Genomic DNA, 22,710 nt, shown 5'->3' on the forward strand with positions numbered 1-22,710 from the left:
CATTCGTGTATATTACGTTCCGTTTTTTTCTGAACTTGTATGGTCTTTTCAAGAGAAACAATCGTCGGCATTTGAGGAGAAAGGGAAGGCGCTTCACCCACAATGGGGATGCTAAGATCCCGGAAACAGCAATGCTTCGGCATCGCCATTGTTGCCGCCATATGCACACTGTACCTGCTGGGTTTATGGACAGGTCCTGGAAGGCCCTTGAGCGCCAATGTCCCGCCTGTCACACAGCAAAACCCATCGTCACCATCATCATCCAGCACAACAACCGAACCTGCTATCCCTGACGACACCACACCACCGGCAGCAGGCCGCGGGCCAAAGCCAGCACCTCCAGGCCAGCACCCCGTGTCGCACCTCATCCGCGCCGCCGAGGCCGAGATGAAAACCACGCTGGCCCGGCAGTCCAAGACGCTCCAGGACGCCGTGGCCGAGTACCGCCGCCGACACCACGGCCTGCCCCCTCCGCCCAACTTTGACAAATGGTGGGAGTTTGCGCGCGCGCGCGACGTGCAGCTCGTCGACGAATTCGACGGCGTCGCGGACCTGCTGACCCCGTTCTGGGGCCTGCGGCCCGCCACGGTCCGCGGCCGCGCCGCCGAGGCGTTGGGATTCGCGGGGAATCTGCTGCTGGGCGTGCAGGTTCGCGCTGGCAGGGTCGCGCACATCTCGGGCGGCAACGACTGGCACCGCAAGGCCCTCAGCGGCATGATGGCTTCGTTCGTCGAGCACCTGCCCGACATGGATTTGGCCTTCAACGTTCATGATGAGCCGCGCGTCGTGGTGCCGCACGACGACATGGATAGGTTGGTTGCGCGGGCCACGGAGGAGAAGGCCGCAGCGGCTTCGGGCAAGAAGCATAGGAACTCGTTCGCCTCGTCCGGGGGCGAGGTGAGGCCCGTGGGGCTTGCAACCGAGGGAGGGTTCGACGCTGTCGGGACGACGCGGTTCAACACGTATGCGCACCAATCCTCTTGGCTGCACTCGCGGGCATCGTGTAGTCCCGGCTCGGCGGCGCGGATCCTGGATGACTCGGAGCGCGTGGACGACATCTCCCGGTCGCTGATGGGGGAGCTGGGCTTCGTGTACAATGCCACCGCACTGTCCGACGTCTGCTCGTCGCCATCCCTGGCCACCTCGTTCGGCCTCTTCGAGAGGCCCAACGCCTACAGCGTTGTGCAGGAGCTTTTCCCCATATTCTCGGCTTCCAAGGTGTCGAGCTACGCCGATATTCTGTACCCTGCCCCTTGGTACTGGTACGAAAAGGTCGCGTACGACGAGGCGCAGGACCCGAGCTGGGAGAGCAAAAAGGCAAAGCTGTACTGGCGGGGCTCGACCACGGGCGGGTACAGCCGCAACGGCGGCTGGAGGCGTCACCACCGCCAGCGCATGGTGGACAAGCTCAGCAACGGCGAGTCGGCCAAGATCCTCGAGCCCGTCCAAGGCAGCGATGCTTCGCAGCAGACATGGCAGGCAAAACCCGCATCGCGCAGCCGCCTCGCGTCACTCTTCGACGTCTTCTTCTCGCACGTCGGGCAGTGCGATCCAGCCGACTGCGACGAGCAGGAGCGGCACTTCACCGTCAAGGGCCGGACGCGGCCAGAGTCGGCCTGGTACTACCGGTACCTGCTGGACGTGGACGGCAACGCCTTCTCTGGCCGCTTCTACGCCTTTCTCCGTTCACGCAGCCTCGTCTACAAGCTATCCATCTTTCGCGAGTGGCACGCCGACTGGCTCAAGCCCTGGGTCCACTACGTGCCCATGAGCCTCCGCGGTGACGACTGGGCCGAGCTCGTCAGGTACTTTAGCCAGGGTGGCGTCGACGGCGGCGACGAGCTGGCCGAGAGGATGGCGCTCAGCGGTAGGGAGTGGGCTGCCAAGGTGTTGAGGAATGAGGACCTCGAGGTGTGGTTCTTTAGGTTGCTACTGGAGTGAGTATCTGATCCTGGCTCTGGTCTATCTATGTTTGATAATTTCTTTTCCCGTTTCAAGTTGAGCTGACAAGAATTGAATTATTCTTTAGGTACGGCCGTATCGTGGACGACGATAGACTGAATATCGGGTATTCGCCTTGATAGCATGGTTCCACTTGTTACTTGTATACAGGCATTGAAAGGAGTATTGTGGGATTTAGCGTACCACTTTTGGGTATATATCTGGGTTTTGTTCGTATTGGTCACTAGATGGCGTTTGTTGTTTTGCCTGGTCTTTTATATATATATATTTCATGCCTTGTGCCACAGCTGGCGATGGAGGCATTACATACATACATGCTGTTGTTTCAAATATATGTACCGTTGGGTTCCAACAAGTCATTCTGATGAAAACAGAACCACCTGGCATACACATTACTGACTAGAAGGGTTAGTGGAAACCGCAGACTAATAGGACACATGGCCTCGAAAATAAAATCCCAGACACGCAAGCAAGCAGCTACGATAACTGGATAGAGCTCTACACCTGAGCAAGTTGCACCTATATAGCTACACAAGTATTACAGGCCACCGTTCTCCGCGCTTGATCGACAGGCTCACGAGCCAGTGCCCGCTACGTCAGTTCACTCCTCTTCATCACCTTCAGCATCCTGCTCCTCCGAGTCACGACCAGCCTTGCCGTTTGCCGAGTCTGGGCTACCGTCACGACCAACCGGCGAACCCTGCTTCTCGCGATCCCCGTCGTCGGCGGCAGCGGCGTCCTCTTCCTCCAAGCCCGCATTGGGGTCGACCCGCGGCTGGCTCTTAAAGTAGTCCATCATCTCCTGCATGTCCGCCGGCGCGTCGTCGACCGTGACGTCGAGCTGGTCGATGATCTCTTCCTCCTCGTCCGGTCCACCGATGAGGCCGCGCGTGCGCAGGATGTTCTTTCCGCGCTGCGACTTGATGACGCTGCGCTGCATGACGGGGTAGAAGAGCGCGGCGGGTCGGCCTGTGCCGTTGTCCTCGTCGCCGAGCGACAGCAGCACCTCGACGTCGTACTTGCTGGTGTGGTCGAGCTCCACCTCCTCGGCCGTCTCGTACCGCCGGATGCGGTTGAACTGGAAGTACTCGCCCGACGTGTAGAGTGCAGCGTCGTCCTTCTCCGGATCGGCCACGTCGAACTTGCGCCGGAAGTTGGCCCCCGCCGCCGTGGTGTCGGGCAGGTAAAAGTCTAGCTCGGTGCTGGGCGGCGGCTTGGGCACGTTGGCCGGGTCACGCTGGTACGCCTCCTCGAGCCTGCGCAGGCGCTCCATCTCCTGCTCCGTCTTGGGCGCCGGCTTGAGCACGGCCGACAGCATGCGGGTGTCGTAGACGTTCGGCTTGGCGTCGGCGACGCCCGTCAGCGGTGGCGTGTAGAACTTGACCGTCACGTACGCGCCGCTGTCGGGGAACGCGTCCATGTCGGGCAAGAGCGGGAGAACCTCCTTCACGACGGCATTGCGGCCGCGCGGGTGCCGCACGTGCTTGTTCGGGTCCGCAAGATCACGCGCCGCCGTCTCGAACGACTGTGCGATCTTGCGCTTGACGTGCGCCGGCGTGCCTGCGTCTTCGTCAATCTCCGGACTTGGCCGCTTGAGGGCTCTCCGGGCCGCTGTGCCCGCCTGCCCCGGTCGCTTGTTTGTCGACTTGATGAAGGGGCTAACTCCATCGCTCGGCGCACGCTTTGCCGTGGCGATGTACTCGGTCCTCCTCAGGAAGGAGACGGCTGCGTCGTTGGCTTTGGGCTTGCCTAGTGTTGCCAGTGGTCGCAGCAGCAGCCTGTCGTGAGGGTGTATGGTTGGGTTTTGCGCCGGGGCCTGGATTGCTGTAGCGGTGGTAGCGATTGGTGATTAGCTAGATTTCACCAAGCTCACTAGCCCGTCTGTCTATTCATAGGGCTTGGGGGGTGAATCCTACAGCTCTCGTCTCCATCGAACACGCCTGGCATTCCCACCAGGTCCAATGGCATGCCCAGTTCCGCATCGGCTTCAATGTTGAGGGGTTGTTCTCGTGCAAGACGCGATGCGAATCCAGGATTTGTGTACTGCCCACTGGCAAGGCCGGTGTTGGGGATCTCGAGGAGTTTTGGCGGATTTGGTGGCGGAGGAAGCGTGTTGGAATATCTGATGCGCGCGATGAAGTCCTGATGAACCATGCGTTCGCCGCCGCGAGACGCTGATTGCGACATTGTTCACTTCTTTTTCTTCTCTTGGTTCCCCAGAGTTTGTACCAATTCGAATGTTATCGAGCTCTGCAGTAGTAGTTTGGGATGCAATGGTGGTTATTGCGCTGAATGATTTTGCCTGCTTTGTGGCTTGACGTGACTTTTTGATGTTAAAACCAAAGGGAGCTTGTCTAGTTCGCTAGGAGCTGCAAGCTTGACATGGATCCACAATTTTTTTGGTTGGTGCTTTGTTCTCCTACCTACCCTGTAGGAAAACCCACCCTGCTGCACGTTCCTGCAAATCCACGTTGAGCGTCCTGGGAAAGAAGTACATCTGCAAGGGATTTATTACCATCATAAGATTGTTGTTAACTGCCCGCTCAGCAATATAATTAAAATAACCGCCAGTTCAATCGAGTCTTAATGACATTTTGCACCCTTACTTCTATCAGTATAGCAGTATAGCTCAATGCTTCCTAGGAAAATCGTGCAAAACATAGCCCAAAAGGTTCTGCTGCTCACACCAATCAAACGCCCTCGCTTCATTTCAAATGTTAGGCCCAGCTTAACGTAGCTTCTCTGCTTCTGTTGGTGGATCATTGGTGACCAGCGCAGCGCTCACTCCATTCTACCTTTCTCTGTAGCTAGATCTCGCCAGATCTTGAGTGACCAACCCTATGATATATTAAATCTTGTAAACGTAGATGACCCTCTTCACGGTGAATGGTCATCTCCGTGAAAACGCTTTCCTCGTATATCATACAACACTTCTGAGAACTGAATTGAGGAAACCCTGTCCACAACAAGGCATGTGAATTATGCTACCAGGCCCTCGATCGTCTGCAAAAGCATACGCTTCTTGACCACGAGCCCAGTGCAACATGTCACGGCATGCCACTTTGACCTGTCATTCATGAACTGTTTTTGGCATACCGAGCCTTTCCAAATGAAAAAGGTACGTAGCGGTACTTGATCATGTGCTGGATTTGCTTGCGCACTGATCACATCCAAGAGGAATCGGTTAGCATATATCCTTCCCCCATGGCAAACGTGCATTTTGCAGCCCCTATTTTGATACACATGTACTTACTCGTCAGGAAGAACAGGATGAACCAGTACATAACCAGAACGGGCCAGAAGACGGGCACGTTGAAGACCTCGAACCAACTGCAGAGAAAGCCGATGACGATAGCACGGGTAGCCGCGTGCCAGAACTTGAACTCGGGCAGACGGCGGATGAATGGACGGAACTCTTCGTCCTGCTTCGTCGGCAGACCCCCAACTGCACCGTCCTCCATGTCGTTATCCAGAGCTTCATTTGAGGGGTCGAACTTGGGCTGGAGGAAAGCGAGGAAGAGATTGAGCAGGTAAATGCCCAGCGCATACGCGACTGGAAAGTAAAAAAAAACAATCAAAACCGTCAGCACTTGAACCTTGCGGGATATAGCTGTGGCGAAAAAAAGGGGGTAGCCCATACCAATGTACCAGCCTTGTGCCACGAAAATACGGGCGAAGAAGAGCACAAGCGCGATACCAGTTCCAATCCATCGGTACATTACATATGGTGTTGACTGGTCAAGGACGGCTTGGTATTGCTGTTGCAGCGGATATTGTTAGCTTCTGGATGCGACCAGCAAAGCGGGGAGTTTCTTGGCCCTGGCGGGCAAAACATGTTTCGATCGTGGGCACCAACTCTTGATAACCTGGATGTCTGCGCAGAGACTGCCGCGAAGGGCGTCTGATCGAGTTCAACGGAATCCATCGTCGCCGGGGTTGAAACTGAGTTTGGAAAAGAACAGTGGGTTTTTCTGTGCCTTGGAAGAAACTGATTGCGACCAAGAAGTTCGTGAAGCGCCCAAAATGTCGATCTGTTGCTTTTTAGTTCAACGTCGAGGGCTGCAGCGGGATGTAGTAGGGCTACAAGTTGCGATGCGTTGTATTCCGCCTGTCTGGCCTTGCATGCATTCAAAAACGAGATGAAGTGGCGTGTGTCCCAGAAAGTGGTTTGTTGGTTGTCGCGAAAGGCGTGGAAAAATATGATTAGGTGTAATCTGGCCCATGCAACAGGGTAATGCACAGGGTGGCGCGTTCAAGATTGAAGTAAGGAGTGACAGGGGTTCGGTGGATCACAGTTCAAAGCAATCCAGTCCAGTCCGCCAAGCTGTTGTTACAATCAATGTTTTGAGTGTACGTACCGCAGCAAGCGCAGCAACACTCACTCACTCAGCTAATTAGGTACAGTTATCTTTCTGCAAGTAATCCAATCAAGCCGCGGTGGGGTGATGTGGCTTCAAGTGGGTTTGTGGCTCGAGAAAGGGAGCTTTTCTCAACAGGGATAGGAGCTCCACCCAAAGGCTTGCAACCCCCTTGAACGATGCATGAGCAACCAACCCGCTATGATGTCGATGGGTTGACCTCGGATATGAACGGTTTAATTTGACACTGTGAGCCAGCTTACCCCATCAAGCCTCTGTCATAGGTGGGGAGCTCTCACTGAAAGCCGAACTTCTTATTGTTGCTTGCCTCTCCGACGTTGTCCGCAACATCTAAAAGTCTCTTTGAACTTAACATTTCTCAAGGCACATCAAAAAGCAATAAATAACCGTCGGTGCTACCCTGTCTGTGAATTGATCGCGTGGTAACTGGCACGTTGATTTGATCATCTCAATTGGTTCTGTGAACATATCGATCATCATGAACGCCTTCAGAGCTCTTCGGCCAGTCGCCTCAAAAATACAGGCACCTACCCTGCCGCGAATCACCAGGGGATTTGCAGCATCTTCCAGGCTGGGATATGAGCATATTCAGGTCTCGGAGCCCAGGCCGGGTGTCGGTCAAGGTAGGTGAATAGTGAAATGTTTGGCCTGAAGGAACGTCATCAAAATGAAAAAAAGAGAAGGATTGACTTGTTCCAGCATAAGTTATCAAAGTACTGAACTAAGGTGCTTCAAATCATATAGTCACGCTCCACAGGCCAAAGGCGCTCAACGCCCTCAGCTCCCCGCTGATCAAGGAGCTCAACACGGCGCTGGGTGACTATCAAAAGTCGGATAGCATATCGGTCATTATAATCACAGGCTCTCAGAAGGCCTTCGCAGCAGGTGCCGACATCAAAGAGATGGCACCTCTGACCTTCTCCAAGGCCTACACCGAGTCATTCATCGAGAACTGGTCAGACCTGACCACTCAGGTCAAGAAGCCCATCATTGCCGCTGTTTCCGGTCACGCTCTTGGTGGCGGTTGCGAACTGGCCCTGATGTGCGACTTTATCTACTGCACCGAATCGGCCAACTTTGGTCAACCTGAGATCAAGCTGGGCATTATCCCCGGGGCCGGCGGCAGTCAGCGCCTCACCAAGGCGGTTGGGAAGGCTCGTGCCATGGAGCTGATCCTCACAGGCAAGTCCATGACTGGCGCCGAGGCCGCTCAGTGGGGTGTTGCTGCCCGGTCATTTGCCACGTACGAGGAGCTGATGGAGGCCACGCTCAAGACGGCCGAGACAATCGCAAGCTACTCGAAGGTCGCGGTCCAGGCGTGCAAAGAGGTGGTCAACAAGAGCCAGGATCTGGGTCTGCGCGACGGCGTTGAATATGAGCGTAGGGTGTTCCACAGTTTGTTTGGGAGCCAAGATCAGAAGATTGGGATGACGGCTTTTGCGGAGAAGAAGAAGGCCGAATGGACTCATCAGTAAGCCAGGGGAAACGGTTGTTTGTATGGTTATGTATGAGATCAAGAAAAGAATGTCTGGATTATCAGACCCTATCGACCCAACCGAGTGGACTTGGCACGATGGTTGCCAGTGGTATGCACGTAATGTAGAGCGCGCGTGATGTTGGGGTGCATGAGGGCCCTGCGTCATTGCCTGGTCATGATAGTGTTCATATGAATACCGGAGCCGATCATGAGAAAGAGTGAGGCAGTTGACTGGGAAAGCGGGTCACCCAATCCTTCAGATGTCTGTTGGCTTCGGCGAGAGTGCAGAAACCAGCCTTGCTACTACTATGTCTTAAAACAAATGCAAAAGAACCAAAAATTTGGCTGTGGATTGGTCAGTTGTATCGGAAGAGAGCGGGTCCGCAGTTCAGGCCTCATCTTGTCAATACTGCATATACATGTGAGGTCGGACGAAGCTGTCCCCTATGACATCGCTGAAATGGACATAAGGCGGAGTTGACTCGACGGAAGACGGCAAAACGCGAGATCCCATACATATCAAGGTGAGCGAGGGAGAATAATAGATATTGGAACTTTCAACTCTGTGTTGCGAAATTCTGGTGTTGGATCACCTACCCGGTGAATCCGAGCCACTTACGTTGGATGTTTCTGACGTGAGAGACGCCCAGAAGAGAGAAGAAGAAAAAGTTACGAGACCACGTTATTATTTCTTACAACTGGAGCATACTTGTCGCAAACAAGCCCGTCCATGCGGGAAGGTGCGTCTGTCTAGGTGCGGCAGCTGTGAGTTGTGAGACCTAGAACCAGATTCTAGAACTAGAACTAGCATTATTAACTGATGTGGACAATGCTACATTAGCTTGGCATTCATGGAATACGCCAGAATGCCACCAATGGGACCGCTAAAACAGCCCTGGGAAACCCCACCAGATCGCCCGCGAGGCCCGGCTAGTCTTGTCCAACCAGGTACGACGGCGAGCGCCGAGCCGCCCCAGCTGCTGTTACCGCCGCCGTCGCCCGCATTATGGGCGGCAACATCCTCGTGTTCTACCTCCGCCATTGTCGGCGCCTGTCGTCGTCGTCTTTGGACAGGGCACCACGAGGAACATCAGGTTCAGCCTCTCAAGAGCATCCTGCTGTCCTCTGTGCTTTCTTATACCGCCTTTTTGCAGCATACCGTACCGAGCCCGCAAGGCCAACCATATTTGCAGCCTGCCGAAGGTCGGGTTTGGGTCATCATGGATTCACCCAAGCCAGCGGTGGATCTGGAAACGGAATTAACTTGTGCGGTGAGTCGTCACGTCTTTTTTTGTTGATTTTTATTTTTATTTTTTTATTTTTTTTACCATTACTATGGAAACAATACAACAAAAGGGAGGGAGGAAACTATAATTTTGGGAGAACGACAAAAAAAAAAGGCACTCACACAAATTTGGGAGCCTCCTTGGTCCGAGCCCAGGTCGTTCATTCCCCCGCCTTTTACGGGAACCATGGATTGTTTCTTTGATCCTTTTATAACAACCTGCGACACGACAAACTAAAAGTTACACACGCTAAACCACTATTCATTCTTTCTCCAACAAACAGATTTGCACCGACCTTCTCTACCAACCATTAACTCTACTCGACTGCCTGCACACATTTTGCGGCGCATGTCTGAAGGATTGGTTCGGATGGCAGGCGGCGGCGGCTGAGAGTGCACCTACCCCTCCGGCCCCCGACTCTCCAGTCTTTACCTGCCCATCATGCCGTGCCCCTGTTCGAGATACGAAGCACGATGCCAAGGTCGCCACCTTGCTCGACATGTTCCTCTCCGTCAACCCGACAAAGGCGAAGCCTGAGAACGAGATGGCAGAGATGAACAGGAAATATAAGCGCGGCGACAAGGTCCTGCGTCGCCTCAAGATACCGCACAGGACGCCCGAGCAGCTCCGTCTCGATGAACAGGAGAGGCGCTTGATCGAGGAGGTGCGCGCCGTGAGTTTACAGGAAGCTTTCAACGCGGCCGAGGCCCAGCAGCAGCAGCAGCAGCAGCAGCAGTCGTCGTCGAGGTCGAGGAGGAGGACTGACGAGGCATCCTCAGTAAATACTAACGGGGCTGGGAGGGAGCCTCGTTCATCCAGAGCTTCGGCTGTTGCTACGGCCAGGAGTAGAGAACCTAGCACAGATAGCGGTCATAGTGCCGCCAGTCGCGCTAGGGACGCGAGAAACCGCGAGAGGACGAGACGGCAGGTGGCCGAGGCGGAGAACCGAATTCGTGCCGAGCAGACCATCATGCTTCAGCCGGAAGCCAGGCACGGGGAGGAAAGGCGACGGCGCAGCAGCGAGTCGCATCACCGGCGCCCCAACGAATCTGCAGACTCGAGACGCCGACCCATCGAGCACCAATCATCCATCAGATCACTGATCAGCACCGACTCTGGTTCGCTCGACATTGACAGAGAAATCGAAGAATTCGCGCGGCAGATCCAGGAGGAGGGCCTGTTAGATGGGCTTGACTTGGAAAACATTGACCTCACCAACAATGACGAGCTCAGTCGCAAGATTACAGAAGCATACCGTAGACGACAACGGGAAAGGGCCCAGCGGAATCGCACTGAGAGGAGGAGTGAAGCTTCGCGCTCGTCGGGGCCGAGAGCATCGCGAACACAAACGACTGAGTCGTCAAGCCGGTCGCGACGACGGTCACTTTCCCTCTCAGCACCGCAGGCTGCATCAAATCCGCATAGTCGCTCAACTAGTGCCACCAGCCAATCCGAGGAACGTAGTAGACCTCCGGTGACCAATTCACCCCACCTAGAGGTGCAAGCCAACTCGCGCCGTCGGCGACAATCCACTAGTAGAACACGAAGTTCGACAACTCCTTTACCTTCCAGTTCGGCACACGCCCAAGCACAACAACCTGTACAACAGCTTCCCAGCAGACCAGCAGCCCGCTCGCAGACTGATATTGGCTACTCAAGACCTGCAGAAGCAACCCGACCGGCCATTGCAGAGTCTAGAAGCTCTAGCTCTCCAACCATGTCGACGGGTACAGCTCAGGCCGAACAGGCGAGCAACGTACTCCCATTTAGTGCTAGAGTCGCCGGGACGCCGCCTGCGGTGAACCCATCTTCTTTTGAGAACAATGCCGGTCGTGGAAGGCGGGTCGGGCGGCCGTTGGATATTGGTGTTGGCCCAGTACTAAGCCATATAGCTTCGGATTCTCCACCAGCTCTGTCTCCCAACCCTGATAGCTCAAAGTCCCGGAAGACTCAGCAGGCTTACGACGAGCCCAATATTTCATGCTCCGCATGCACCAAGCAGCATATAGAGTACGAAGTGCACTACAACTGCGATATTTGTGACGATGGCAACTACAAACTTTGTTTGAGGTGTTATCGCAAAGGCAAAGGCTGTCACCACTGGTTTGGGTTTGGCACATTCGGCATTCACAAGTGGAAATGGTATCGAGAAATCGAGGGAAGCTCATTCCCCGAGCCCCATGTGCTCACGGCAAACAGATACCTTCCACCAGAACCGTCAAATAGCAACAATCCTGCTGAGAGGCTTCAAAGAGGCGCATTCTGCTCCCGTTGCTTGGCATGGGCGAATGACTGCTACTGGACCTGTGGGATATGCAACGATGGCGATTGGGGTTTCTGCAATGAGTGTGTGAATCAGGGTCGCTCGTGTGCACATCCTCTCGTGCCAGTCGCACGTTTTCCTCAGATCAGCAACGGAGAGCAGTCTGATTCACAGCCGCCCTCGGCCTCTTCTGCGCAAACGCCTATCCCGACACCCCCCATGAGCCCGACTGTCAATTCGTCATTGCACCCTGGCGCGGGTCATTCGCGGCGGACAAGCAGCATCAGTAGCGTTCTTAGCGGACCGACGTCCAAGTTTCTCAAATTTACAACCACATGTGACGTCTGCCGTTGCGAGATTCCCCCCGCGCAGAGTCGCTTTCACTGCTACTATTGCACAAGCTCGCTGGTGCCCGACTCTAAGCCTGGCGACTATGACATCTGCGAGTCCTGCTACGCTGGCGATAGGCGACAAGCCGTCAGCTCTGAGAATGGTGCTGCTGGCTGGCGCCGGTGTCCGCAAGCTGGTCACAGGATGGTCGTTGTTGGTTTCCGAGAGGCCAAACCTGGCAGGTGGTATCGCCTGATCCTGCGGGATCTCGTGGGTGGCAGAAAGCTCAAGGTGAATCTTGTGGAAGGATTCCCGCAGCTGCAACGTTGGTCTTGGGTTTCTGAGGACGGACGTGCCATGGAGAGGTTAGTCACCGTCGACGTGCGCGAGCGCGCAATTATGGGGCCCGAAATGGAAAAGTTACCCGCATCTGCCGCTGCGGCTGCAGACACGACAGTATTCCCGCCAGACGGGGGTACGGGCTGGAGGAGGCAGGCCAGGTGGGCGTGGTATCCCGAACCCGACGCGCGGGATGAGCTAATGTTCCCCAAGGGGGCCGAAATACGTGAAATCAATGACGAGAACCCGCAGTGGTTTTCGGGCACATATATGGGGGAACGGGGTGTCTTCCCCGCAAACTACATGTATCAGACGGAGACAGAACCGGGCAGCTGAGTTGAAAGAGCCAACGTGGTCACCAGAAGGTGGTCTCCGTGCCGAAGCTTGTCATTTGATCAGGTTCAACATGGTCGTTTTTACAGTTGATGAATATAGCATAGCATTGAGAACATTTTGGATATTTCCCACAAGTGTTTTAGCCGTATTTGAAACTATTTGAAATTTGGAAAAAGAAGTATTATAGCCTTCCACGTGTATACTTGGTAGACTTTCTTAGTCACGAAATAGTACCTACCTACCCTGTACCCAACATCGATCCACAGCGTGTCTCCACAACACGCTTATTGTACCTGGCCGTTTCTTCACCTACCTACAGGCACCTTACCTTAGCTGTTGTAACACCATTCAACAGCATCCGGCATCCAGGTTCACCTACAGGTGTTGTCTTGAAGGATATCCGTTCATCGGCTGTACTCCGAGCTCAGCTTCCAACGTTTCAATTTTAATTAGCAATGGACTTGGAAATCGACAACCTCCTCGAGCGCTACCTAGGGCTGCTCGACGAGTACACTAAGCTACGCGAGACCCTAGCAACCACCCAGCGCTTGATGTATCAAAACATTGCGCGGGCAAACTTCTCGGCCGAGAGGGGCATGCGCTACGGACCCAATCACTTTGACGAGCGCATGCAGGCCGTCCGGAAGCTGCGGGTCGTGGATGATGGGCCCGGATCGTCACCGCCCGGCGACGCCAGCAGCCCTCGGTTCGTCGTGTCCGAGCCCGATTCGACTGCTCCCGCCGCTCCTGCCCCCGAGACCCCCGCCAAAGCCGGCGATGACGACGGCAGAGCAGCAGAAGGAGCAGGCAGCGAGGGCGCGCAGCCCGACGCGGAAACGACCCGGGAATCCACCGACGGCAAGACCGCCCCGGCTCGGCCCAAGGACCCGCTGCGGTGGTTTGGGCTGTTCACGCCGGCGCCGCTGCGGTCGGCCCAGGGCCAAGCCGTCCAGCTGGTCGAGGAGATCGTCCCGAGGCTCGCTACCGTGGCGGCCGAGATGGCAGCCGTCGAGATTGAGGTGCGCAGGGCCAGGAAGAAGCGCGCCAAGGCCGCGGCGAGGGAAGCAAGGGACGAGCCCGAGGTCAGGCAGCCTGCGTCTGGTCCGGGGCTTGCCGTGGCTTGATGTCTTGTATTCACCGATTCTTTTGGACAATGCATGGAAACCCGAGGAATCTGTCGGAAATGCAACAAAAGGCCGATTGCTAGAGGTTTTCTATGCCTACAGCCAAAAAAGAAAGAAAGGCCATGTTATGATTTTTGACAGATACAAAGAAACCGCCGTTGATTCGCATGTCCGCCGTGTTTTGGTGCCATCTGCCCCGGATCCAGTCTGATGGTCTCGGCTGGTCTTCACATGACGTGTCCAGTCCGATGCTGGTCCAAAGGCTGTGATCATACGTGCATGGCGCAGCCTTTGGACTTGCACTTCCTCGGTACTGGAATTCATCTGTATCCCGGCTCATTATACCGACTTTTTTTTTATGACAGCCCCAAGATCCGTTCATATATTACCTATCGGCAAGCTTTCAGGTCACTGTGCGCAGTGTTGTTGGAGAAAAAGATGGGTCAGTCGTTCAATCCAATTTGATTTGAGACTGCAATACCTCCTGTTGCAAGTTTTTTTCTCTATCTCAAGTTGAGTGATTGCCTCCTTTCGCATATCACTGGCAGATTTTACATGGGAATATTTGCTATGTTGTTGAAACCTGAATGCAACACCCTCCCATATTTTTGCCCGTATAATCCTTCAACGCCATGCCCAAACTCATAGGGAAAGTCACATAATCAAAAGACAAGAAGAAGCCAGCTTATTTGCTTTAAGCAGACTGAGGCTGGTAGGTTTGCTTGGGGAACGGGTACCTGTACAGAAGTTTGGTTAGATGATCGATTTTTCACCGTCGTGTCCTCTATTCCTTCCTCTCAAACAGTCTTCAGGAGTTTCACTTACGAAGGACCCAGCTCCTGGATGCTAAGGCGGGCGAGCCACTGGCCCCTGTCGATACACTCAGCCAGGGGCTTGTTCTCGACAACACCGGCGCAGAAACCAGCGGCAAAGGCGTCACCGGCACCGTTGGTGTCGTTGATCTGCTCCTTGGCGATCTCGTGAACGGGGTACTCCTTGACCTCGTCCTCACCCTGGACGGCGACAATGGTGGGGAGGGTGCCCTGGGTGATGATGGCGACGCGCTTGCGCTGCGAGTTCTCCTTGGGAAGGTTGGCGATGGCCTTGGCGACGGCGCGGACGTCGTCCTTCTTGTCGGCCATGTCGTGGGACTCGGCAAAGGCAGCGGCCTCGGTCTCGTTGCCGATGACGTAGTCGCAGTAGGGGAGAGCAGCATCAAGGGGGTCCTTGAAGAATTGCGGGATGAAGGGAGCCGAGAGGGACAAGATGAAGGTCTTGTTGTTGGTGGCAGCCTCCTTGGCCAGCTCCATTATGGCGGGAGGGCAGACTTTTGCGATTAAAAAAGTTAGAACCGGTCTGGCCGCGAGTTGAGGACACGAATCTTGCCCAGTCTACAAGATGGATGAATACGTACCGGTGAAGTGGTAACCACCAATGTAGTAGACCTCAGCACCCTTGACCAGCTCCCAGATCTCGGGCTTCTTCAGGAACTCAACCTCGTAGTGGTTGGCAGCACCTAGCTCGGTGCACATGGAGCGGTTGTGGCCGGTGATGACGACGGCGCAGCGACCGGTGGTCTCCTTGGGGTCTACGCGGTACTCGACCCTGAGGCCGACCTTTTGGACGGCATCGCGCAGGATGGCCGCGTACTTGTCGTCGCCCACACCTCCCGAGTAGACGACGCTGTTGGGCGGCAGCATGTACTGGGCGCCACGGGCCGTGTTCTGGGCGGCGCCGCCAGGAATCAGCTTGGCGTCGTAGTTGTTGAGCAGCTCCTCGAAGATACCGGCGTGCTTAGCCTCGGCCAGGATGGCATCATTAGCCTTGAGGCCGTACTTGTTGAGGAGCGCCTCGTCTCCAACTGCTTGGATGTCTAGAATGAATCTCCAATCGCATTAGTTTCGAGTTGTGTTTTATGCTATTTTGCCCCCAAAAGAACCGACCAAGATTTGCAAAAAATAAAAAAATAAAAAACTTGTTTCCTTAGCCATAGCTGGCTCGCCTCAAGCCTACGAAGCTCGATTGATACCCAGGAATTCCACAGAGTAATAATGACAAACAGCCAAAAAAAGATTTTGCAAATTCTCAACTTACCCAAGAGAGGGTTCTCAAGGCAGAAAAGACGGAATTCCTTGGGGGAGCTCATTTTGATGTTATTGTGGCTGTACCGGCAGTTTGTGTACTTGAGAAAATGTTGACTGGTCCTGGCTATAGCAGCGGAGGGGTAATTGAAGCTCGACAAATAGTTCTGAGATGGAGTGGGATGCTGCTTAATAGTGGGGTTCTTGCTGCACCGAGTCCAAAGTCCCCTTGTCAGCGTCTGAACTATCGGCACCTGGTAGGTAGCTTTGACTCCCTGCAGGTAAGCGTTTTGAGAACAAAGTTTGAACATGGCAGTTGAGTCGAAAGCGAGCGAGCATATATCACGTAAAAGAGATTGTATGCATCTGGACTGAACTGTTCAGCCCAGAAACCCTATTTTGAGGGATTCCATGGACTACAATATATGATAACATGTCCCATATCATACGATGGGCAGTTTGATGCAACTTGCCTCGGCATCTTCCAACTAATTGCAGGAATCTGGTGACATACCCATGCCTCAAAGTACCTACCTCAAATCCTCATCACAGAAAATACTTTGCGGACCTGACAATGCGTGTCGAAATCATCATGCCACTTCACTATTTTACTACATCACGCAACATTTGTAGACCACTACACTTCGGGCGTAATCGTTCATCCGTTGTTGCGTAAAACCCGAAAAAGAATGCTCCATTTCTTCATAAACCGAGTGCTCCTTTTGCTGCTGTAGGGAATCCTTTTTATATCCTTGGATACCGTGAAAAATAAAACCGGCCAGAGCTCGCTAATTGCTGCTCTCCCAACGCAAAGAGTACCCTTGAAAACAAAGCAATGATCCATGCAGTCCCAACCCACAAATCTAGCGCCAAAACCCTTACTCCTTTGTCTTCTGGGTACCGCGCAACAGACCCGTCCTCCTGGCGGCAATAAGACCCGCCTTTTGACCCTGGGCAGCGTACCTCGAGATGGTCGAGGCCTTACCGATATGTTGGTGGTTACCCTGTAGAGCAAAACCTGTGTCAGAATGTTCTCATGATGCAAAAATACGGTATCGGGATCGCCTGTCCCTCGGTTTTCACTTACACCACCGTGAGGATGGTCGACAGGGTTCATAGCAACACCACGAGTCTTGGGCCACGAGTTGCGCTTGACAGCGAACTTGTGCTTTGCGCGCGAAGCCTCTGTTGAAAGGGTTCATAGTTAGCACCATTCTCTGCCGCCAAAATTTCTTTCTTTTCCATCACCGCATTCTCCCGGATCGCGCAATGCGTTACGTACTCAACAGAGGCTTGTCAGTACGACCACCACCGGCAACCAGACCGATCATGCCACGGGCCTTGCTGCTGACGACCTTCTTGGCACCAGAAGGAAGCTTAATACGGGTCTTGCCATCGTCGGGGTTGTGGCCGATAACGGTAACGTAGTTGCCCGAAGTGCGGCCGAGCGCACCACGGTCACCGGGGTGCTCCTCGACGTTGGAGATGATGGTACCCTCGGGGATCGAAGCAAGGGGGAGGACGTTGCCGACGGTCAGGGCGGCGTTCTTGCCAGCGTAGACGAACTGGCCGGTGTACATGCCCTCGTTGGCGATGAAGGTCTCGGTGTGCTTCTTGAACTTGTAGGGGTCACGGAAGACAACGCGGGCGAGGGGAGCACCACGGCCCGGGTCGTGGATGATCTCCTTCACAATACCGCGGACATAACCGTGGCGCTCGGCATAGTCGAGGTTTCGGAATTTGGCGGGGTTCTTGTTCAGGCGGGTGACGGCTTCTGCAGTAGGGGGAAAGCGCTTGGTAAGTACGAGTTCGTGGGAAATGACTATCGGTTTCGTTATGGTGTTTTCAAAGGCTGCGCAACGTACTGAAGATGCCACCGGCACCCTTCCTCTGGTTACGAATCTATGTCAAGCCAATGTAGTCAGTATTTCAATTGTTCGCATCTGCCTCCTCCCGTATGTCGATTTTGCAAAGTCGTCGAATCCAGCGTTTGTTGGCTACTTACCACGCGACCCATCGTGTCTTTCCGCTCCTACTGGGAAAGTTCCGGGTTCTATTTTGTCTATAAGACCGGCCAAGGATTAGCAGCCGCAGGCGTCGACGTGAACTGGTTTGACGAGGAAGATTGGCACTCACGTCGTTGGTGGTCGTTGATTTCTCAAGTACAAGATCAATTTTGATGGACCTAGGCAAATTCAGTTGTGTCGTCTTGTGGGTCACTCCACCACCTCGAGAAATCTAAGGTCACGTGAGGTGGGGGGCCAACAGTACCTCTCTAAAGCTGCCGTCAGCTCAGGAATTGGGAGTAAGCGGGGACGAATTCTATAGAGTGCCTTAGGATGTGTCATCAGTTACTGTACATCAACCCTAGGTACCTCAGGTACTTGAGATGTGTACCTCGAATTAGGTGAACGGTGCCTTCCATTCGCGTTGTGAATCAACCTAGACTACATCCTGTCAAATTGATAATATAATACTGTGAGTTGTGTATCAATTATTCTCTTCTGCTTTTATTTTCCGCGCTGCATGATGTACCTTTACTCTACTTTTTTTTTCTCTCTTCAGCGCCATGGGTGCTGGGACCGTCGAATGTCGAGCGGACTCAGCGGAAGTGCGGGCCTGAAAATGTGGAGACTATGAAGTCGCCTGCGGTGACCTCCTGACCCTTGAGGTAGCCACCACTACGATCATCACTGTGCCATCCCCTCTACTCTCTGCTTTCACAACAAAGACATTTGGCTACTTTGAGTGCCATCGGTAACTTGACCGCGGATTTTCTTGTGTTTGATGCGCCTGTCTTACTCTGTCTGTATTGGAACAAGATGACAACGGAACGGAACAACTAAGCCAGGCAAGACGCGGTCTTGGTTTGGTCTGATTGACGAACACCGTACGCGTTGACCCCGCCCACGTGCCAACCTCCAAAAAGCTGTTGAGGCTTCCTGGACCTCGTCGGTTATTGCTTGGCTCCCTTGTAATGAACCGTCAAATCATTCGGATAAATGCTATGATCTCGTGGATTTATCAGGAAGATTCAATACTGTAAGATCCAGACATCCACATTTGGACGGACACATTGTCTCTAACGTCTTTTCCCAGTGATACACAAGCGAATTCATGCTAGCCTTTGCTACAGTGGACGATGTGGTTGGGAATGGCTTCATAGACGCGAGCCACAATCATACCGCGGACTAAGTCAGAGCTTTGAAGGCTTCTGTTGGGTCCGTTGGCAGACCCTACCCCGAAAACTTTGCCATCAGTCGACCCAGAAGCCCTTCAAGTGATGGGACTCGACATAACTGAGCAATTTTCAGTGGATCAATCAGTGGCTTTGTTGGATTATCCACAAGAGCAGTTTGCCATTGGGAAAAGTTGACTCTGGTAGTCAAAGAATCGGTGCTTCCCCTTAAACCGATTGAAATTTAGGTCGAGCGGAGAAATCAACACTGGTTGGTCTGAAAGCCGCACACAACTGCGTGCAGCCTTCCACTCGTCGATCACTCCGATTTACTTTGCAAATTTCTCATTTAGCCTGGTTTGTTGATTTTCAGTTGTTATCAAGTTTGATGACCTCAATACTTGCATTTCCTACTGTTCAAGCTGGTGTTAGCTGCAAGCAATGCTGTCAAGCGATGGCCTGCAAGAATGGGGGCCGAGGTGGCAGTTGTGCCAAGTTTGTCTCGTTTTGGGATCGGCAAGCAATTAGCATGTGGCAATAACCTCATTTTGGGGATGTTGTGCTTCGGTGCTGGTCCAAACTCTCCCATGACAAGTGAGTGAGTGGAGATATCCTAAGCGACGGACGCTGACAAACAAATGCAATCATCAAGCGGTGTGTACCACAAAACGGAACAGGCTCAAATCAGCACAACCTACTGCAGTCCTCACAAGGTCTTTCATCTTCAACTCGCCACAGTTACATTTTTGGTCTTTTTTGGATGTCATGGGTTTGGGGAGGCACCACTGGTGTGTTCTGTTTTTGTTTTGATGGGTTGCAAGATCGGCCTCTTAAAAGAGGTAACAGGGTTGCAGTCTGCAGGTGTGAGTGAGACTGGGAGTCATTATACTGCAACCAAGGTGAGAGAGAGTCTTTCTTGAATGGGATATAGTCTGCGTTGGTTTGGAATCCATCAAAGCTCCCGTTCTTCCACTTTGCAGCACGCTAGAAGGAGTTGGATGGTTTGATGGAATCAAGGATGGCTGCGGAACAGAGAACTTCGAGGCTGCCATGCCGCCGGCTACTGGCTGAAATGTACAACTGTCCATACTCTCTATAATGAGATACCTTACATACATTGCCTGCCATTCCAACCTATCACATGACCGTCATGCCTGAGTTGAGTGCGCGCGGCTCGGGATAAGTGGGTTTGACCTAGTGCATGGGCAAATTGGTGGGATCCTCGAACTCTGAGCAGCGTTCTCGTGGTTGCCAACCTCGCCTCCTCCACCACTCATCCCTGCAACTACAAACTTCAAAGTACCAGCGGTCCATCTCGTTTGTACAGAGCAACGACAAGGCTCAAGCAAACACCAGAAAGATCGAGGTAGATATCAATCTTGCAAACACAATTATGTCAGACGACGACTCTTCGGCCTTGTCTTCTGTCGATTCGCTTTCTCCACCGCCATCTGGAGACGAGTCCGACGTTCAATTAAAGCGACAGGATGGCATCTTGAAGTTCTTCCACGCCGTGCACAAGAAGGACGAGGCTGCACCCAAAGAAGATTCACCACCACCTCGCAAGCGAGAACCTTCTCCTGCTCATGAATATGTTCTCGCAGACAATCCAGACATTGCCGTGAGTATTTTTTATTTTTTATTTACTTTCAAAAAGTCGCGTCGCAAAAGCGGGACAACGCGAGATATCGCGTCGAAATATTTGATGTGGGCGTTGGGGGGAGGGGTTGGCTGCGTTACCTAGGCCCGCAAAGGCAACAAACAAACAGCATTGCTAACTTTGGAGATGGTTACCACCTCCAAAAAAAATAATTACAGTTCATTGTTATGTTTAGAGCCAAATTCAACGACATCTTCTCAAAGAACCTAGCAACATTTGGACCTCAGGAACTCGAACGAGAGATTGTCGACTCAACACCAGGTGATCGAGTGGAGCTATTTTTGTGCGCCATCTTGAAGCTCCTTCTCAATCGCCAGCAAGAGATCAAGTAGGTCGTAACCCGCAATTAACCATGATCGCCAGACAAATCTTCGCTCAGGCTATGCTGGCTACCTAGGTACTAACCTCGGTCAAACCTGGACAGAATTGGACACTACAACCGAGCAGTTGAGGATGCGATCAAAACCCACGAGTCGTCATGGCCATCGAGCTGGAAAGGAATCAGCCCTCTGGCTGGAGGTGCAACCTTTGTCTCCATGACGCCCGTTCAAAGAGTACGTCGAATGCTTTCCCAGTCACTATCAGATACTGTTCACGTCGCCAAATCGATCTGTCCTGCCTGCATGTTGATGTATGCATCGTTCACTAACGCGCGCGTCAATAGCTTGACCTCCTTCGAACATTCATCCTCTGGACGATGCAGTACTGCAAAACTGTCAAGGACATCATCGACTCTGCCTACAAAAACAAGCGCATGGACGACGACCTGAACCAGCCCCTCTCAGTTCAGCCCCTGGGCTCCGACAGCGACAGACGGCGGTACTTTCTAGTTGAAGGTCCCGGAGACACATCCTTCCGCATATATCGCGAGAGCAACCCTGCCGGTTTCCAACGTACATGGTGGAGTGTTGCAGGTAGCATAGAGGAGGTTAATGCCTTGACGGACAAGCTATTAACGGATGATGGTGGACCCAAGGCGCGCAAACTAAGCCAAAGGTTACAAGATCACATACCACATTTCGAGGATGCGCTTGAGGTAATTCTTCGGAGTCGGCCCTTTTTTCTTTCTTGGCGGATCGGAACCTTTGCTGACCATGCACAGAAATTGAGGCGTCGCGAATACCGCCTTGCGCGCAAGCAGCAATTCAAGCGCCCCGAGCCAGGATTCTCCCTATATGAAGGCCGAACACGCGGCAAGCGTGCAAAGTACACGTTTGATGACGACGACTACGATTTCAACAGCGACTCCACTGCAACACGAAGGTCTACTCGCCACGGTACACAAACGCCAGCCGAGCCTACCGGTCCTGTTACAACATCGCGTGGCCGTCAGATACGGGCACCGAACCGCTTGAACGCCGACATGCTTGACAGTGGCGCCGGGGCCACTGATAGCTTAGCATATTATGATGGAGATACCGAAATGAGGGATGACGGCGCGTCCGCTGGGCCGAACGGGAGGCCACGGCGCTCTGCTGCTGTCAACCACGGGACGAACGGCTGGTCGGCAAACTCATCCAGCAAAAAGGCCAACGGGAGTGACGAATTTGACTCGGACGCGGCCGGTGATGATAGCGAACCCGAATTTGGTGATGATGAGGAGGGTGACGAGCACGTTCCTGACGAGAGTGAAGATGATGACGATGAGTTTGACGAGGACGCGGATATGCTCGATGGCGACGAAGTCGACTCCAGCTTAGTGGTGAAGCTTCCAGTAAAGGTCTCATATGACCGTCATACTGGCAAGTACACCAGAGCAGACGGGTCCGCCGAGAAGCGGAATGGTGAAAAGGCGCAAGTGAGCCCAAGCAGCTCTGAGAGCAGCAAGCTCGGCGAGAGGGCGCAGCGTCAAGGAACACCACCAAAACTGGCACGACCACAGGTTACTTTGCAATCCCCTATTCCCGACGATGACGACGGCGTTTCAGTTGGTAGAAAGCTGGACCCGGTCAAGTCGACGGACAAAACTTTTGCGCAATCTACGTTGGGCACGAATGAAGCCGGGCGTGACCTGCCGACCACATCTTTGGCGATCCGAAGCCCGGAGAAGCCATCGCAACTTGCAACCCCTATTGATGTTTAGTATTATCAATAGTGACACATTACCAAAACTTTGACGCCCACTGGGTGCCCTTGTACCGAACTTCCTTGACTTGTTATAACATGATGGCAGTATTCTGCATGTTTAAAAAAGCTTTGTTTTTGCGCAACCTCTGCCACTCTTCTGTTGTAGTTTTCTACTGCGGAAAATTCAAGGTTGTAGTGTTTGGTTCTGGAGGTAAAATTGGGGGGGGG

At 53.5% G+C, this 22,710-nt stretch overlaps 9 protein-coding genes across 9 annotated transcripts; 5 read left to right on the top strand and 4 right to left on the bottom strand.

Moving 5' to 3' along the window:
• Window positions 1-102: 102 nt before the first annotated feature.
• On the top strand, window positions 103-2,192 carry PgNI_09973 (uncharacterized protein; the record flags this gene model as incomplete). Its single annotated transcript, XM_031129954.1, has 2 exons — window positions 103-1,937; window positions 2,030-2,192. The coding sequence occupies 2 exons, from the start codon at window positions 103-105 to the stop codon at window positions 2,079-2,081; spliced, it is 1,887 nt and encodes a 628-aa protein (XP_030977519.1). The 3' UTR covers window positions 2,082-2,192.
• A 256-nt stretch (window positions 2,193-2,448) lies between these two features.
• On the bottom strand, window positions 2,449-4,261 carry PgNI_09974 (uncharacterized protein). The gene is made up of 2 exons (XM_031129955.1): window positions 3,879-4,261; window positions 2,449-3,786 (listed from the first exon to the last, which is right to left on the bottom strand). Exons 1-2 carry the CDS (start codon window positions 4,147-4,149, stop codon window positions 2,564-2,566), a joined length of 1,494 nt encoding a protein of 497 aa, XP_030977963.1. The 5' UTR covers window positions 4,150-4,261; the 3' UTR covers window positions 2,449-2,563.
• Window positions 4,262-4,500: 239 nt separating this feature from the next.
• On the bottom strand, window positions 4,501-6,316 carry PgNI_09975 (uncharacterized protein). Its single transcript, XM_031129956.1, has 4 exons — window positions 5,819-6,316; window positions 5,603-5,720; window positions 5,216-5,515; window positions 4,501-5,122 (listed from the first exon to the last, which is right to left on the bottom strand). Exons 1-4 carry the CDS (start codon window positions 5,885-5,887, stop codon window positions 5,037-5,039), a joined length of 573 nt encoding a protein of 190 aa, XP_030977964.1. The 5' UTR covers window positions 5,888-6,316; the 3' UTR covers window positions 4,501-5,036.
• Window positions 6,317-6,626: 310 nt separating this feature from the next.
• On the top strand, window positions 6,627-7,990 carry PgNI_09976 (uncharacterized protein). Its single transcript, XM_031129957.1, has 2 exons — window positions 6,627-6,964; window positions 7,086-7,990. Exons 1-2 carry the CDS (start codon window positions 6,820-6,822, stop codon window positions 7,814-7,816), a joined length of 876 nt encoding a protein of 291 aa, XP_030978041.1. The 5' UTR covers window positions 6,627-6,819; the 3' UTR covers window positions 7,817-7,990.
• A 17-nt stretch (window positions 7,991-8,007) lies between these two features.
• PgNI_09977 (uncharacterized protein) lies at window positions 8,008-12,518 on the top strand (the record flags this gene model as incomplete). Its single annotated transcript, XM_031129958.1, has 3 exons — window positions 8,008-8,036; window positions 8,660-9,089; window positions 9,388-12,518. The coding sequence occupies 3 exons, from the start codon at window positions 8,008-8,010 to the stop codon at window positions 12,370-12,372; spliced, it is 3,444 nt and encodes a 1,147-aa protein (XP_030977520.1). The 3' UTR covers window positions 12,373-12,518.
• Window positions 12,519-12,736: 218 nt separating this feature from the next.
• PgNI_09978 (uncharacterized protein) lies at window positions 12,737-15,934 on the bottom strand. The gene is made up of 4 exons (XM_031129959.1): window positions 15,591-15,934; window positions 14,911-15,369; window positions 14,322-14,823; window positions 12,737-14,233 (listed from the first exon to the last, which is right to left on the bottom strand). Exons 1-4 carry the CDS (start codon window positions 15,886-15,888, stop codon window positions 14,191-14,193), a joined length of 1,302 nt encoding a protein of 433 aa, XP_030977510.1. The 5' UTR covers window positions 15,889-15,934; the 3' UTR covers window positions 12,737-14,190.
• PgNI_09979 (uncharacterized protein) lies at window positions 12,828-13,496 on the top strand (the record flags this gene model as incomplete). Its single annotated transcript, XM_031129960.1, has 1 exon — window positions 12,828-13,496. One exon carries the CDS (start codon window positions 12,828-12,830, stop codon window positions 13,494-13,496), a length of 669 nt encoding a protein of 222 aa, XP_030977511.1.
• Window positions 15,935-16,157: 223 nt separating the features above from the next.
• Window positions 16,158-17,743, bottom strand: PgNI_09980 (uncharacterized protein). The gene is made up of 6 exons (XM_031129961.1): window positions 17,714-17,743; window positions 17,583-17,639; window positions 17,443-17,479; window positions 16,860-17,351; window positions 16,665-16,762; window positions 16,158-16,581 (listed from the first exon to the last, which is right to left on the bottom strand). Exons 2-6 carry the CDS (start codon window positions 17,592-17,594, stop codon window positions 16,456-16,458), a joined length of 765 nt encoding a protein of 254 aa, XP_030977859.1. The 5' UTR covers window positions 17,595-17,639; window positions 17,714-17,743; the 3' UTR covers window positions 16,158-16,455.
• A 2,286-nt stretch (window positions 17,744-20,029) lies between these two features.
• Window positions 20,030-22,693, top strand: PgNI_09981 (uncharacterized protein). Its single transcript, XM_031129962.1, has 5 exons — window positions 20,030-20,376; window positions 20,574-20,743; window positions 20,840-20,969; window positions 21,080-21,451; window positions 21,518-22,693. The coding sequence occupies exons 1-5, from the start codon at window positions 20,149-20,151 to the stop codon at window positions 22,496-22,498; spliced, it is 1,881 nt and encodes a 626-aa protein (XP_030977492.1). The 5' UTR covers window positions 20,030-20,148; the 3' UTR covers window positions 22,499-22,693.
• The last annotated feature ends 17 nt before the right edge of the window (window positions 22,694-22,710 follow it).

This window comes from Pyricularia grisea (assembly GCF_004355905.1).
Source record: "Pyricularia grisea strain NI907 chromosome Unknown Pyricularia_grisea_NI907_Scaffold_7, whole genome shotgun sequence".
In the NCBI taxonomy this organism is placed as follows: Eukaryota; Fungi; Ascomycota; class Sordariomycetes; order Magnaporthales; family Pyriculariaceae; genus Pyricularia; species Pyricularia grisea.